This window comes from Micromys minutus (assembly GCF_963924665.1).
Source record: "Micromys minutus genome assembly, chromosome: 2".
Classification (NCBI taxonomy): Eukaryota; Metazoa; Chordata; class Mammalia; order Rodentia; family Muridae; genus Micromys; species Micromys minutus.
This window is the reverse complement of record NC_137971.1, coordinates 80,884,344-80,902,256: the sequence shown is the minus strand read 5'-3', so window position 1 is coordinate 80,902,256 and position 17,913 is coordinate 80,884,344. Positions and strand designations below refer to the sequence as shown.

At 38.2% G+C, this 17,913-nt stretch overlaps 1 protein-coding gene across 8 annotated transcripts in view; it reads right to left on the bottom strand.

Moving 5' to 3' along the window:
- The window catches only part of SOX6 (SRY-box transcription factor 6), a 528,984-nt gene that overhangs the window by 200,208 nt on the left and 310,863 nt on the right, over positions 1 to 17,913 (bottom strand). For all 8 annotated transcript variants that reach the window (XM_080912300.1, XM_080912306.1, XM_080912305.1 and 5 more), the window contains exon 5: positions 11,930 to 12,019. In XM_080912300.1, coding sequence (XP_080768426.1) covers positions 11,930 to 12,019 — 90 coding nt within the window. The remainder of the gene's footprint in view (positions 1 to 11,929; positions 12,020 to 17,913) is intronic.

Genomic DNA, 17,913 nt, shown 5'->3' with positions numbered 1-17,913 from the left:
CTAAATTCTAGGACTGTAGCGGGTCCAGAACCATGTGCAGACATTTGTGGGATGTAACCATGCCTCGGAGAATGTGCTCAGGAGCTGACTCTAAACTAAGGAAATATCTATGTGGTGTGCTGCACCTGCTGTGCTTAACACAGGGCATTGGTGGGGTCCATGTCCTACAGAGCTTTCTTCCAAGAAGTAGTTATGGACAAATATTTCCACAAATGTATCTTTTAAATCCCTAAAATTTATTGAGATGAGAAGAGCTGAGGCGGGATACAACAAGTGATGTTAGTACATTCTAAAATGTTTCTCTCCAGCTTACATTTACTAAAACCTTTGTATAATTTCTAAGGTAAATGTATATGTAGTAAATTTCATCTACTACAGTCACTTTCAAAATAAATGAAGCAAGTCAGGAGAAGTGGTTTGCAACAATAACTTCAGCATTCAGAGCTCTAAGGCAGAAGGATTCCCATGAGTTCTAGGCTAGCCTGAGCTAAAGAGTAATATTTTGTCCAAACAAACAAGAACAAAAAAAAAAACCAAACATACAAACAAAATAACTTATGCCAAATATGTATCAGAAATATTAAATGTGAACATCTTATTTTAACAAAAGAACAAATGTTACATGAGAAATCACTTAAAATTTTGAGTAAGACATTTTGACCTTGCTTAAACACAATAGTTTAATAATCCTACAAAAGGCTTAGGAGGTCTTTAATAACTAACCTGTAATTATAACAAGATGGAAATGAAGCTGGGTTGATATTGCCAGGTCTAACTTGTTTGAAATTAGTTTTAATTAGCAATAACTGGATCTGGGGTTGCACAGACATGAACAACATTCTCTGCACTGTAAACTTGACAGATGTGTGTGATGATGTCAGTTCCCTAGCCTATGAGGTCTTCCTCTCAAGCTTACACTTGCTGGCTCATTTCCTGTAAGGCTCCTGTAGCACATGAGGTCGCTACTAGACACTCTTCTTCCCACTGTCACTGGAAAACAACCAGCATCGTCCTTTCTGTATAGTTTACGGCAAGGATGAACGAACACGTATTCTTGCCTCTGTTTCTGTCACTAGTAAAGATTTCAGACACTCTGACCCACTAGAAGCCAGCCACTCATTTACGTATCATGAGAAAAGCTAAGCTGCAAGTCTCTACGTGCTGATGACACCTCTGTGAGCTTATCAAGACAAAGAGTAAGTCAGACTTAGGTTGATGTCTTGGGAGGTGTTTGACACTCAGTTTTTCTCACTTTTATGGAGCTCGAAAGATGATACTGAATTTGCCACCCAAAAGTGTTGTAAAATCATCATCCCAGCCTCTCAGAGCAGCTTCTTTCAGGAAGTGCCACGCCACATGCAGACCCCTCTCTTTATAACACCCCCTTTGGATGAGACCTACTTGCTACAGGTATGTATTAAAATGGGGGAATGTATGCATGTTAATGGCTATGCTCATTTCTAGGTTTGTATATTAAAATGAAATTCTAAAAAATGTTTCTTAAAAATTCTACAAAAAAAAATATTACCTACTCTGTTAGAGAACTCGACCCCACCCCATCCCCCCAAAAAACCTAAATCCACACACATCATTAAAACTCCAGTTTTCACTAATTCCACCAGGAGAACTACAGATGTCCTGCTAGCCACCATTTCCTGGTAAGCAATCTGAGGGGCTTCCAGGAAATTGCTAATGACCTTCATTTGACTTAAAATCTAAGCTGCAATTAGTAAAGTTTTTTTCTCCACACTGGTTGTGATGTTTATTTTCATTACAGTAATCAGGAAGGAAAAGGTAAGATGTGTTGTTTTCATGTTATATCAAAATGTATCCCTTTTAATTTTGCTATATCACTGATGGACTAATGCATATTAATGTAATCATAATTGCATAAGAATACTTTAGTTCCTTTTACTTCTACCCAAGTTTGCCCCCTTTCTGACTCTGGTACATAGCTCTTGCTAAAATTAGCCTTTTAAAAATGGAATCACTGGGAATATTTTATAATTGGAGACTATTTTTATATTTAAGAATCTTTCATAATTAAAACTTTTGAAACCAGATATGATTTTAAAGTTTTGTGTTTTAATTATAATAATTAACTACAAGAAAGAAGTTTCTGATTCTTATTCAGTGAATTTAAAATATGATTATGTGGCCAATGCAGTAACAACAAAGAACAATTTTAGCCAGTGTTATATTTATAAGCAGAACCTGTTATTAAACTTTAGTATTTTCTTTTATATAAACATTGATTTTGCTAATTAGATTCAGCTGATCTTACACCAACATATCGATTTCTTTTAATCCTGACAGTTAACAATGAGTCTAATGTATCATAATACTTTAGACCTTAATCATATAGTAGGAATTTTTGCTGGTAGCTTTTGTTAAAATTTTAATTAAGAAGACCTTGTGTCTCCAACCTCCAGTGGAGGGGGGGGTGTTTAATTGCTTGCATGTATATCACACAGACTTCAAAAGAAGCAAAAACTGTTTATAGCAGAGACTACAAAGGAGAGAGCTCTGAGATGTCTACACTCTTGCAATTTGGTGTAATTAGAAACTGTGGGTGCTGCTGGATCCAAATGTGTGGATGTGTTCAGAGGGGCTGCTTCATGAATTTGCTGCTGGCTAGAGGAATCCAGGAGTTCTTCCATAATTACTTGCTATTGATTACAAGACATCCAAAAGACTATGTGAAATTGGCTAAACATGTTATTTGGAGCCAAATATTAAGTTTCTACATTAGTAATTTAGTATGTGGTTTAGAGCAGAAGCTTTCTTATCTGTAGAAAAACAAGTTGGATTGTATAACAGACAAAAAGTCTTCAGCTCTAATTTTTTGAGTGTCTGTGATTCTCAATGTGACTCTGAAGTTCTACTCGATAGGAACATGTACAAAAGGCACTGGCTGTCAATCAACTGCATTATTTCATAAAAGAAGGAGATAAGAAGACAATGTTCCTGAATTCACAACTCAGGACATTAAAAATTATTCAATGTAGAAGTTTAAAATACATCTAATCTAAACAAACATTGGCACATTATTATTTGAGCACACCTTTTAAATCACCAAATGAATTAATTTTACTGATTTTATTGGTAAGGTGGCAAAAGATTCACCCCTAGGCATTTCTATTTTGTTTTGCATGTGTGTATGTATGTGCATGCATGAAAGTACTCTCATATACACATAAAAATGAATAAATAGTAAAAATGAATATATGCGTATACACATATATACACATATATCACATGCATGTCTGGTGTCTGCAGAGACCTGAAGAGGACATCAGATGTCCTATACCTGGAGTCATAGGCAGATGTGAATCAACATCTGTATGCCGAGAATTGAACCCAGGTTCCCTGCAAGGGCACATAGTGCTCTTAATCCATTATCCATCCAAGGTTTGTTTCTGGTTTTTTTTTTTTTTTTAAGTCTCCCAAAATGAAGATTTTATGAGTATAAATTCAAGAAAAAATAAGTATATAAATTTATAAGTATAAATTTAAGAAAATCTCATTTATAAATGAATATTCAAGATATACAATCATAGTTCCTGCCCAGCCAGTTAAGTTCTGTGTGTGATTGCTTAAAGCAGGAAAAAGTGGGCACCATCACTTCTAGAACCAAGCATCTGGGGAAAGAGGGAAGCCAGGTAGAGAGCAAGCAGATGCCCTGTGGTTTACGTCCTTATGAAAATAAACCAAGTAAGAGCCCCTGGGCATGGAAGTCGGTGAACTGAAAGATCCATTCTGACCTGGAGATAACGATCCTGCCTCAGCTACTTCTAGAACATCCTGCCCTATTTGACCTTTAAGACCCATCATGCCCTGAAATTAACCATGACTTTCTGTGTGCCTGTCCTTTCTTCTGAGGATTCCTGCTGGCAATCAAAGCTGAGGTGAAACCAGGCCCTCAGGAGTATCTCACGAAAGTATTAGAATGAAGTTCCTTCTTGGTTCCTGCTGTATTTTCTTTGTGTGCTGTCTCAGTGGTTTTGGAGACAGAGCCTCACCACATAGTCCAGGCTCACCATGAACTCACGATGCAAACCAAGCTGGCCTCAAACCTACAATCCTCTTGCCTCAGCCTCCTGAGTTCATGGATTACAGGCCTGACCACCATACCCGGCTTAAATTTATATTGTTACTTTAATATTTTCTATGAGCACATATAGTTCCTGCCGGTAAGTCTTCTAGAAAGAAACATGGGGGAAACAGTGCAGCACCTCTGCTCCTCAGCGCATATGATGAGAACCAAAATTGATGAAGGCCAAACTAGGTCCTCAAACACAGCAGTGACTATTCTGCAAGATTGTACTTCAGTAATAGCTCTGAAAAACTGGAACTATTTGCAGAAACGCCCCCTGGGAAATGTATTCTCATTCTTCCATCATGGAAAAACAAACAAACTCTGTTTTCCTAAGCTGTAAGGAGGCTATACCTCAAATGCATCTCTCTTATACCTAAGCATATACAGCAAAATGTTATTCCTTAATGACACTAACAGGGAGTCATTAACTTCCTCTTTTCCTTTACTGCACATGGTCTTTGTGTGTCTCTTATCATCTGCATGTTTGACAAACACAAGCACAGTTTGTACTAACTTAGACAACATACAGCACTGTTTACCTGGCACAGTGCCCAAAGAGGCGCCTTCACACCAAGCAGGAGATGCCAGCCACCACATCCAAGGGAAGATGTGTGAAGGAGGCTCAAAACCTTTGCTATAAACCGAAGACATCAAGCCTTTGCACAGAAAAAAAAAAAAAAAAAAAAACAGGCACAGATCCTCATGTTGCAGGCCTGACTCAGGGACACAACTGCATTTCAGACACTTCTCAAAGCACAGCTATCCAGGAATCCCCGCACGCTCAGCACAACTCGAACCCCACCACACGTCTGTTTCGTACTCTGCCTTCTTGTCACATGTCTCCACTCTGTCATTTGAGCACGGAGGGCAATAAGTATTGTCTAGTGAGGCCATGTTGCCTGTGTCCTGAATAATCAAAATTAGAAATGTAAAGCTCGTGTGTGCTGTGGGGAAGACCAGGAGCACGGTTCAGCTTCTCTCTCTTCCAGTGTTAAGGTGTCAGAGAACTTAGAACCACTATATTATATCAAGCAGAGACTTTTGAGGCCAAGCTTGGACCCCACCCCTACAGCTTTGGGCAACACTCTGAACAGCTAATTTTTTCTTTTGTTTAACTCAGTTGTAAGAATAGGTAAAATTTCTTAATAGTTTAAATATCAAAACATCTTTTAGATTTTTTTTTTTAATTTTCTGTTTGTTTGGTTTATTTGGTGTTTTGAGACAAAGGCTCACAATAAAGCCCTGGAAGACCTAGAAACCTGTACCCCAGGCTAGCCTCAAATTCATAGTTATTCGCCTCTGCCTAGGATTAAAGGAGAGAGCCACCATACCTAGTTTTGTCTTGTTTTGTTTTGGTTTTTGTAGTCCTGGCTCTCCTGGAATTCACTGTAGAGACCAGGCTGGCCTCCAACAGAGATCTCCCTGTCTTTGCCTTCCTTCCAAGTGCTGAGGTTAAAGGCATGAACTATCACACTTGACTTCCTTTTTCTTTCTTTTTTTTTTTTTTTTTTTTTTTGAGACAAGATAATCAGCCTGAAACTCACCATATGGACCAGGTTAGATCTCATAGAAATACTCCTGCCTCAGTCTCCTGAACCAGTACTTACAGTTTTAGGTATGTTTATATTCTGTTTTGTAGACAGTACAGAAGCTCACAAGACTTTCTACCATGCTCCCTTTGATGTGCCATATTTCAGGTGCCCTATGCTAACACCCACAATTCGACTGTATCAGATAATATGACTCCTTGAGATGTTGTTTCGTGTTTTTAAGAACAAGTTCCCTGTTATCTCAGCTCCCTAAAACAGCACAAAACAGGCATCTTCTCTTCTTCCCAACAACTCCAAGTCAGTCAGCATGTGCCAAGCTCCCCCCCCCCCGCACTTCTCTTCATAATGAAGGCTTTGGGCTCTTCACCATGAGATTGCTGCTATGAATCTCCTGCAAGCTGCCATATTGTAACCTCAAGTAATTTGACAGCATGGAAAGAGGTGACCTGCAGAAATATGTCAGTGCATGATGCTGTGGGGTTTTCCTCTGGCATATTTAAAGGATGCTAGGAGATACTTTAGGTACCACACTGAGAAAAACAGAACTCTTGGAGATGATGTTTCTATTTTGGCTGCAACCAACCATTTAGAATGTAGTGTAATGTAAGCATATTGTTACAAGCCTTAAATATTAAAAATAAAAACAGTGGCTGGAGAAATGGCTCAGTGGTTTTAAGAACACTTTCTGTTCTTCCAGAGGACTCAAGTTTGGTTCCCAGCATCCACATCTACCTGCTCCCAACCACCCGAACAACAACTCAAGGGGATCTGCCACCTCTGGCTTCCTCGGGCACTGTGTTTCTATGCACATATACACACACAGGCACATAATACACATTATATAAAAATAGGTCCTAGAGAGATGCTCAGCAGTCAAGAACACTGGCTGCTCTTCTAAAAGAACCAAGTTCAATTCCCAGCACCCAGATGACAGTTCACAACTGTCTGTAATTCTAATTCCAGGGAATATGACACCCTCTTACAGGTGTACATAGAGGCAGAACAACAATGAACAATCAATCAATCAATATATAAATAAATAACTACTTTTAAAATAATAAAACAAACCTTTAAACAAGCAATAAAAGTACTAGATAAGACACAAACTCATTGACAACTCTGACCCATTGTCTCACAAACTTCTGCAACAGTTCAGCTGCTATCTAGGGGCTTTAGCAACCTCAGTGTGCTTCATTTGTATAGTATTACATGAAGCAAAGTATGTAAAGTGGAAGCTTAAAAAATAACAGTGCTTCTTAACTGTATAGGAATATTAAGGTCTCTGGACTTATTTTTCAGTCTTCTCTTAAACATTCTGTGTCCCCACTTTTTTCCACTATATATCTCTAGAATATTTCACTAAGGCTGATGATGGCTAGTCCCTCCTTATAATAACTTTGCTACACTATCTGACTTTAAAGTGATATATAAACTTATGGAAAATATGTCAACATAAATTAGTTAGCAAATGATGTAATTATTAAATAGCCATAAAATGACAAAAACTTTAAAACTATTTCTAGAAACATACTCATAACCAAGTGCCTTTAATATTAAGTTTTAAAGTTTTAAATGAAGCATTTTATGTGGGAAGTTAGAGTACATAAAAACAAACAAAAAGTAGGAAGCAAATCAAGACTAACAAAACAGTAACAACAAAACTTGATTAGCAGGCTGAAAGGGGGCAGCATCAACACAAAACTCCTAAAGTTGCATCTTTATGGTGAATGGCTAAATGGTAGAAAAACTACTGCCAAGTGAAAGGACAGAAGGAGAAAACAAATTTGCAAAAGTAGGGTTTAGATATATAACAGAAAATACACAGAAGCATGAAAGCTGGGTACTATAGGTCAATTCAACAATAACAATGAAAAATCTCACAAACTGTATAATTTCAGAAAAAGCATTTCATGACAAAAATGGCCTTAGAAAGTAAAATATGTTTTTAGGCTCTGGTATTTTCAGAATATATTATTCATGATTTCAAGAAATTATATATATACATACATATATATATAATGTATTGATATATATTTTCTACTTCTATTACATAATCTAGAAAGGCCAGTTCTACTTTGAATTCTGGAAGTTATACGTAATATATACATATGTGTGTGTGTGTGTGTGTGTGTGTGTGTGTATGTGTGTGTGTATTTACAAGCAAATACAAATCATTCCAATTTATGAGAGTTGTACCCTGCAGGACATTCAAGACGACTATCCCACAATTAACCTCGGTTTATTTTATAATGAATTCTAATCCCCCATATTATCAAAGTGTGTCATAAACACAACAAAATGCCTTAGAGACTTCTAAGAGGCTAGAGCTGAGACTATATTTTTAATAATAGAGAACTATATTTTCAATGATAAACTTATTTTAATAGAAAAACAACTGGCGTAGGCATGGGGGTATGTGCCTGTAATATTAGCACAAGGGAGAAAGGGGGAGGGGAAGCAAGGAATCAGAGTCAGTCTTGGTTATTACAAATTCAAAGCCAGCGTGGAGTACAGGAGATGTTGTTGTTGTTGTTGTTGTTTTAAATATCTTATGCCAATACAAAGTGTAGAATACTAAAACTATCAGTATAAATTAAAAATTATGTCAAAAGTCCAACTCCTGTCTCTATTCCTTTATACCACTCATAGCAATCTAGGTGACATAATATGAGCTGATGAGATAAAGGCATTCCAGTCAGCTGCTACATGGTTAGATCCCGTGACATCAGTAAAAAGGGAAACTATACCGTGAATCCATAAAACTGATTTGCAAATCTTATTATAATCTCTAAATACAGTAACAGAAGAAAAATAATATTGAAGGATAAAACATAAAAGGAAATGTGCAGAATTAAAACCAAAATGTTCCTGAGGGACCTACAAGAATTGGTTAGGGGATGGAGAGATAGTTCAGAGGTTAAGGGCATGAGCGTAGGTGACCTGAGTTCTGTTCCCAGCACCCTCATGGTGGTTCAAAACTGTAACTCCAGTTCCAGGGAATCTAGTGCCTTCTTTTGGCCTCAGTGGGTACTGCATGCACATACATGCAAACAAAACACACACACACACACACACACACACACACACGAATTAATAAATCTTCAAAGAAGTGAATAAATTGTTCCCAATGAAAATCTGTTATTTTATAAAGATGTCTGTTCATCTAACAGTTTTTAATGTTAATTAACACAATGATATAAAACAATCCAAGATAAACATTTTTTAAAGTGTGAAAATATCTTTATAAAAGTTATGATAAATATGAAATATATGATATTTATTACTAAAGCACTAGTAAAAAATTATATAAATGGTTTTAAATGTATAATAAAATGAAAGAAAAAAATACTATTCCAAGTGAAGAGTGATCACAGCATTCAGTCACAATGTATGCTGTTTTTTAACTGTTTCTTTTTAAAACCTATAACTCTAGCTGACATTATACATCTAAATATATTCAGAAGGAAAGAAAGGGGGAGGGAAGAAAAAGTTAAATGTTTCAACACAGAACCAACTAATTGGAAGAAAATATGCAGAACGGTATCTAATCTCAAGAGTGGGAGACACCTACCCAAACAAACTTCAACAAAGCCAAACATTTAAAGGGAAAAAGAAGGCATGTATGTGCCAGGATGTGATGCTATTAAATGTACCCAAGAGGTCTCAAGTTCTGGCAGCTGGCAAGCATGGGACAAGTCCTCTAGAGGGAAATGAGCAGCTTGGTGTTAAGTGAACCAGCTTGGTGGACAGGGCAAGCTCAGTTTATGCCACGTTTTTGCCAAAGACGATTTTTAATCACTATCCAAATGAAAGCCTGCTTGAAGCAGAAGCATGGGGGTGGGGCACACTAACTTTATACAAAACTTAGGGTATAAAAAGTTAAAACAGAAAACATGCACAGATTCATGCAAAATTAAAGAATTTTTTTAATTGTATGTTGTGTTCTATTTCTTACAAATAAATATCTATGAATTTTGGAATTGAGGCAAAGATAGAACACACATGATCCACAATGCTTAAGATAGGAGCTACTGATAACTGACAACAGTACATAATCCTCAAAGGGTAGATCACCTTTAAACCATCAGAGAGATGGCCCTGGGCATAGGTATGCAGCTGACCATGGCACATAGAACAAAAAGAGTGTGTCCTCTCAGCATTGGTTAAACCAAAGTGCTTGAATTTTACCAAACTGCTTGAACTTTACCAATTTTAATGTCTAAATTAGTGTATAATTGATATATTTTTATATGTATGTATGTGGTGACAAAATGCAAAAATATATGAAAAAATGGAGAATAAGTTAAAAGGAAAATTCAGTAAGAATATTATAATTTATGTTTGTAAAATTCATAATAGCTCACCACTGGAAGCTATAGGCCTCCAGAGAAATAGAAAGGCTTCATTGTGTATGTTTCACTTTTGAGCATTACACATTGTGGACATCTGAAACTTTTGGGGATTTCTGAATTTTTAAATTCATAATTAGAATTAAATATAAATAAAAGCAAAGGTATGAAAGGAAAGACACCCTGGTGTGTATAAGAAGCCAAAGTGTATGAGAATGGAGATAATAAAATGTTAGATTCCATGCTGATGGTAGAAAGCAAGACACTCCCACCCCCATCACTCATGTTGGCAAATGCTTGCCTTGGCCTAAGCCATTTCTGTCCTCACTGCTATAAAAACAATGGCTCTGGAAAGAGAAGAAAGCACAAGATGACATGTGAAGTCCCACAGCCGTGTGACTGCAGCTGGATGGAGAATATGTCATAATGACTTTTCTTTCTGCCCATCAGTTATGTTGAGATTCTGTTTTTTCCAAAATGGCAAATTGCCTTTAGGAGTACAAAACAGAAGCAGTAAAATTCAAAATAATATTCCATTTCCACTTGATTCTGACACCATGTTAGTTAATGGAATGAGCTATTAATTACTCTTTGGGAAGAACAACTGTTCTCTGCATTTGCGTTGAATAGAACAAGAGCTCTATCAACTTTTTAAAATAAATTAGAAATAACATTTTCATCAAGTATCTACTACCAAATGGCTGCCTTAACTGAGCTAAATGACCCAAAATTGTTTGCTATATCCAGAGAACTAATGTGATTAAGCCCCTGAAGTGTTTGTGCAAATAGAGGGTTGAACTTTGTGGATGATGACTGACAGCATTTATAGGGGCGCTAGCTTTCTCCTGTGACACAGAAGTATAAGAAAATGAACACTTCTCCTCCAGAAAAGCGTCCACACAAGACCGGGATTAGTCTAGAAGTACAGACATTTTGCTCACAAGCTAGCAATGCTGAAATGTACTGTACTTCTCCATTTCTTGTTGTTTTAGAAGGATAACATACAGGCAGGGGATGAATCTACAGGGGTTTTCACACCTTGTCTGCTTCCTGTCTAGTCCAGTTCCCAGAACCACAAAAATAAGTTAATTAGAAAACAAAGATATTTTTGTTTCCAAGGGCAGGAAATGCTAAGACCTAGAACTCTTCTTTGCTGTAAATCAGTTTCCAGTCTTTTATTAACAGTTTAACAGTATTAGCAGTTAACATACTAACAGTAACCTGCATTCACCCAAACTATGCTCAGTGCCAAGTGATACAGTTGCAAGACCTTTATTCCTGTGTTCTCTCTCTCTCTCTCTCTCTCTCTCTCTCTCTCTCTCTCTCTCTCTCTCTCTCTCTCTCTCTCTCTCTCTCTCTCTCTCTGAGCATATAAATTAGATGCTCCTATCGCCTCTATGGAGAAGAAGATCAAGATGTAGGAAACTCCAGTGTTTAGCCAAAACTACTCAGGCATAAAGTGATATGGGCAGGATGGGAACCAAGGTAAATAGGTCTCCAAAATCACCCATAAAAGGTGATGTAAGGCATATTCCATCTGCTTTTGTTTGGATTTTATAGAGAGCCAATTTGCGGCGGGGGGGGGGGGGATCACACAAATAACTTTAATCTATAAACTGTGCTAGTACTATAGTTCTAAGAGAACAAACTGTATTTCCAACTGTTCTTCCAAAATTCCTCTCTGTCATTTTTGTCAAGTAGATTGACAAGGTAACTTGTTCACTGACACAGGGGCAGCAGATGTCCACAGGGCTCACTTTAAAGAGAAGACATTCAGGGATGCGTTGAATCTACTCCTCCATGGAAAGAAGAGTAGCTATCTGTACTTAGTAATTTAGAAATGAGAATTTAGGGTCCTGGCACAAAGACCAGCAGCTGCATGAGGTATGTGAAGCAACACCTGAACACATTTGATGCTTTTCATATTTTACCTTTGATTTCTCCAAGAAGTTCACTCGTGTTTAGTCTTTCCATTTTTTCCTTCCAATCTTTTGAAAGTAGTTTTTCCATGCAGGAGGAATCTATTAAAATACAAAAGCAAAGGTTAAAGATGTGTGCAATGGACTCAGAGGGCTAGCTGCCTGAGCAACTGGCTTCTTGGTAAACCAACAAATGCTGTTTCCGTTGCTGTTCTTTTATTTTTGCCATTGCTCTATAATAAAACACCATGACTAAGGTAAACTATTGACCCAGAGTGATAGTGTTCTGTAATCCATGCTTAGCAGCCTAATTCTAGCAATATTAATCAATGTTTATAATTTATCAGGCTGATAAGACAGAACAAAGGCTCCTCTCTGTGGCTTTAAATTTAGATGATATTTCTTTTTGCCCGGGTGGTTTTTTTGTAAAGGTTAAGCAAAATTTATATGCTGTGCAAGGAACACTGATAAATTGTTAAGGGAGAAGAAGCCAACTGACCTGTAACCACTTGGCATGTCAAAAAGAAATTCAACTTTTGAAAAACTAAAAATTAGACAAGTAAATAAAACCAAGATGCTCTTTATGCCCTAATGTGAAATCTCCCAAAACTTTTATACAAAAAGTAATGCTTATGTTTATTTTTAAAAAACCTGCTTAAATACTGTCTACACTTTTGCACTTTAAAATAATGTTGTAGATCACAGTAAGTATATATGTATTTATAAAGATTAATAATATTAAAGAAGTACAAAACATGAGAACACTGTACTAACAATCTCTTTTCTCCTGTGTGTGTTGTTTTCTTCTCAGGATTCAGACAGACTCACAAGCAAACCTCCTGCTTACCATTTTCTGTGTGAACCTTTCCAAGATTCAGCTCTCAACAAATAGGCCATGTTTCCAGGGAATTTAGATTTTAAAACTCCCATTAAACTTTAGCATTCCAAGTGTCAAAATCCTGATAAGTTTCTTTTTAAATTATATTTAAAATGGTTTCTCCAGTTCCAAATGTTCCTTCTCCCCCACATCAGAACCTATCCTTTGGGCCTTTTCCCTTTCAGGTTTTTCCCCTTTAGCTTCCAAATTCGCCTTGAATTTTTCAGACTGACGGTTAGGTCAGGATGGCTCTAAAGGGCTTTAGAGGCTAGATAAGCTTTGCAAAGGGCAATGGTTCTGCTGAAGAGACGAGAAGACCTTCACATGATTAGAAAGTATTGCTGAAAACAATTAACGTTTGTTTGTGACTAGATCAATCAATCAGGGAATGGATAGAATCCAGATCTAGTGCCATGAAAGGGCTGATGCTGTCACAGGGCCGAGGCCTGTCTACATAGAGGGGCTATTAAGTGAGAGCCCCTGCCCCTCCCTGCCTTCTCTCTATCACATCAGAAATGCAGCATGTGGTTTGTTCAGGACCTGGATTTTTTCTAATGTAAAGAATAAATTTACAGAGCCAAGCAGCAAATCTTCAAAGGCATGCATGCCAGGCCTTATTGTTTCTCCAGTCAGACCAAATGGTTATAACATTAGATAACAGTGAGACAGATCAATTAACAGTCTTCAGTTTTACACTTTACTAGGATTTGCTACATTTTCATTGTAGATTCTGTCATTACATTAAACTGATGCTCACTAGAATGGGTGCAGGAGTCCCAAATTGAAGTTAAGATGTTATACCCATCAGACAAAACCCCAGTATAGCAAAAGTTATAACAAAGTCTAGTTCACACAAACACACACACACACCATATATATACACACACAAACACACACACACACACACCATATACATACACACACACACACACACACACACACAAACACACACACACACACACCATATACATACACACACACACACACACACACACACACACACACACACAATGTAAAAGCATGTCTTATAATTTCTATAAATAGGTTTAAAATACCCCAGAGATCCCAGGAAAGAATGCTAAAACTCCATGGGAGATGAAGAGAGCTCTATGGACAACGGGAACAGATGCTCCAGCATAAACCCAGAGGCTTCAGAGAAGAGCTATACAGTCACGGGCTCCAAAACATGTGACTTTCTACTAAAACATCCATCCTTGCTAACACAGAGATCTAGCTACACCAGCTCCTGCTTAAGGAGAAAAAGCTGAATGAAAAGATAAAACAAGCTTCGTGTGTCCGCATTTATAAACAGGAAGATATTTAATAACAACCACAGATAATATTATCTGGGGGCATTAATAGTCACTACATACAACTTCATCATCCTTTGATCTTAATTCTAGAAGACTTGAAATTAGCTGCCAGACCCTCTAGAACCACGTTGGTGCTGTAGAGTAAAGCAAGTGAGATGAGTGTGAAGAGCCAGAAGCTGGTCGTCACCCAGCCACTCTGTCCTGGAGGACTTTCTGATCTGAGATGAGGAAACCTATAAATGGTCCAAAGTTAAACATGAAAATTTGTATTGTGCAAGAACCCATGGACTGGACTAACTCACTCCGTGTCTGGTAAGGATGCAGGTTAAATGGGATGCTCCCTTCCCATTCCACAACAGCCTCCCAGCACATTAGCAGGAGGCAGCTGGTCAGAGCAGACTTTGTCCCATTGTGATTCAGCACAACTTCATAGATCAAAGAGGGAAAACTACATAAAGGAGACCGTATACTCCACACAGAAAGAGCAAGACAGAGAGTGCCTTCAATACAACAGTCACAGTGTTTCTAAATGGGGGCAAAAACAAATGTCCCGTAAACAGTTTAGGGTTCTGTAGTGGAGTAAATGTTTTATTCGATTTATCTGAAAAAAAAACAAAAAAACAAAAAAACAAAAAAAAAACCTCTCCACTCAAGGAGACAGTGACAGTAAATTTCATTATTTAAGTTTGATTGTTCAAACTTCTGTGACTGAGCTGTCTGCAGCTACAGAACCAAATGACTCTTCAAGACTGAGAAAAAGGACCATAACACTATGTTTGTTACGCAGTAGCCCCACAATGTAAACACATTAAGAACAGGTATAACTTCCATAGTGAGCAGCAGGTCATCAGAGGTCACCCTACCCACCCCTACTCGGGGAAACCCGAGCCCTTGGGCTACTTTGCCTATTAATTTATGAATGGTGGAAATCTGTTTGCCATTTGAAGTAAAGCTGTAGAGATTCTGTATCTCTAAACTAGTAATGAGTGATATAGCTGTGGGTAGGCTGATTTGGGGGGTGAGTTTGGGGATTTTTGTTTGCTTGCTTATTTTTTTCAAATTTAAGTTTTTATCTCTCAGGAAATATATTCTAAACTTTTTTTCTAGTAAAAGAAAGACTGATTTTATTTAAAATACACTGTAAAAATGTGGTTCTACTTCTTAGAAACTGAGGCTTTGGGCTGAGGAAAGGCTGTGATCACATGGTGTGCTGATGTACTAGCTAATAACAAACTTTATCGAATAGCAGAAGTTCAAGGTGGAATTAATCTGTGCACTGATATTTTAGGAAAGGTTTTTAATTACTCCTAATATATATATATTTAAAAACAGCTTCAGGAGTACTGTGATAAAGGTTTATCTTGTGTCAGAGAGTAAATAAATTATAATTAAAGCCAAGGAAGGAAACAGAATAATGGGAAATGTCTCATATACTTTGAAACAGTTTATCTGTGAGTAAACGTTTGTTACTCCTTTATTTCTATGCCATACTGAAAATCAGAGGGCTAAAATATCACGAACACCAGACAGAAAATATCTTTCAAATATTCTGGTGAAGAATCAAACGCTTAGGTCCCTGTGTACACATTAGAAGAAACGTGTGCTTCAGTGATGCTTAAGACAATTGTGAAGGCATCCGTTCATTTTACCATTGGAATCGTCTGTTTCAAATGCAGTCACTATATTCCTAAACACTGATAATTTATCTGAAGTGCCATAACTTTAGTCTCCAGCTAACCCTGACAGTGTATGTCCAGTGGCTCCTCAGCAGCCCCCAGTGCTTTTGCTGGGGACGTACGGATACAGTCATCAGACACTGCACATCTTTTCACACAGTGGCAAGAGCTCCACAGTACAGTGGGATAAAATTGGAGCTTGGAGAGCTTGAAGAGCACTCTTAAATTTTAATTAAAACCCTCCAAGCTCACTAAAAATAATTAGACACTAAAATGTGCCAGTTTTATTTTGAAGTCACTATAACATACAAAGAAATGCTCCATGATGACTGTCCATACACACACACACACACACACACACACACACACACACACACACACACTGAAACAACTGACTTTCCAAATAAGAACAAGGGGTATAAATAGAGTCTGTTTTCAAGCAAGCTCTTCATGCAAGGAGCTGACAGAAAAGCCCACAGAGTGTGTTTTTCAGACTGAACCAAACAAACCTAGAAATAACTTCTCTAACCAGTGTGCAGATCGCCAACCAACTCCACAGAAAATCCAGGGTGGAAAGAACAGTGCACACTATATCACTGAGCTTTTCTGATCTGAGAGCCAAACCTTTAACCTCTTAAATGTTTCTGCTATCTTAAAATATCTCATACAATGCTATGCTCCATCCTATTTTTAGGCAAGCAGCAGAGAAAGCATGTCTTTCCCATACAGCAGGGACGGCAGCGGTATAAACATCAACACAGATGCTCTGCCAGGAAGGACTGGACTTGTCAAGCACTTGATCATTAAGGAATGCACCAACTGTTTGGGATAATCTCGTGCCAGCCCCCTTGTGCTCCACACTCCCCTGTGGGAGTGGCCAACCTTGGCCTACTCCTTCATCTTCATTTCCCTCCTCCACAGCATACCCTCCATCCAAAGAGACAGTAAGGAAGGCATGCATGCCTAGCAATGAGAAAGCAGGCTCACTTCCCCAAACAGACCAAAACTTTAAAACAATTAACCCTCCCCTCTTCTTTCAGATAAATTGCTAAGTATAAAATGCAATCTGTTCCCTTTGTTTACTCAATAAGAACAATTTGTAAATGACTCAAGGATAAAATTCAGAAAATGTTGTGCTAAATTAGAACCATTATAAACATGCTAATGACTCAATACTCGAGTAAAACACGCATGATCGGTGTGAAGGGAGAGATTTCGTTCCTGTAAAATTCTGTTGTGCTGCCTTAAAATGATTTGGTCATTAAATCAGATATAGTTCTTCCAGGAAAAATGTTAATTCCACAGCCACTTTACTGAACAATATGCTGTGAGTGAGGGGGCGTGCTTGCAGGAGACAGCATATAGGGGATGAAATCAAGGTGTTGGAAACATTGTTAGGACTGTTAGATGCAAGACTCTGGGATGTTCCCAGGGACACAGAGGTCCCACATCTAACCTGCCAGTCTCACGTGCAAGCATTTTCATGTCGGGGGCAATCTTTTCTCCAGGTACTATTTTTATCGAGCAGAGTTTTTCTTAGGCATCCCTGACAACTGGCACTAAGCATACGTTCACAACAGTCACACTGTTCTATATGAGCAGGTAAATGCCATCTCTCTCATCTGCTCACCAAGGCTCCTAGCACCTAAAACAGGAGACTGTGGCTCATTCCCAACCCAATTCCTCTTGCCTGTTCATCAAAGCATGGCCACTGCAGGGGACAGCACAGGAAAGGAAGGACACACCACAGGTGACTCCAGGGCTCACAGCCTGGTGCTGGAGCTACCACAGCCTCATTTCGGAATGACTTAGAAAGGAGTTAAAAGGAGAAAGCTGCTGGCATCGCTGACTTCAGACAGATGGTGTCAGCTCCACTGTGCTTCATAGCCTGCTTTGCCGAAGACTATGTAAATCACTGTTTAAACATCACAGCTATGGTCTGTGCAGCGCAGCAGCCCGCAGTGGGAGAGGGGCACTTTTACACTCGCTAACAGTAGCTTCAGATATAGACTCAAGCACTCACTCTTTGGACAGGGGTGCCAAGAATACAGGCTACTCAGGGAAAATCAGTGGTGCCCAGCAGCTCAGTCTGCTTTACACGGTGCTTGGCTAGTGTTCCCCGCCCTCCAT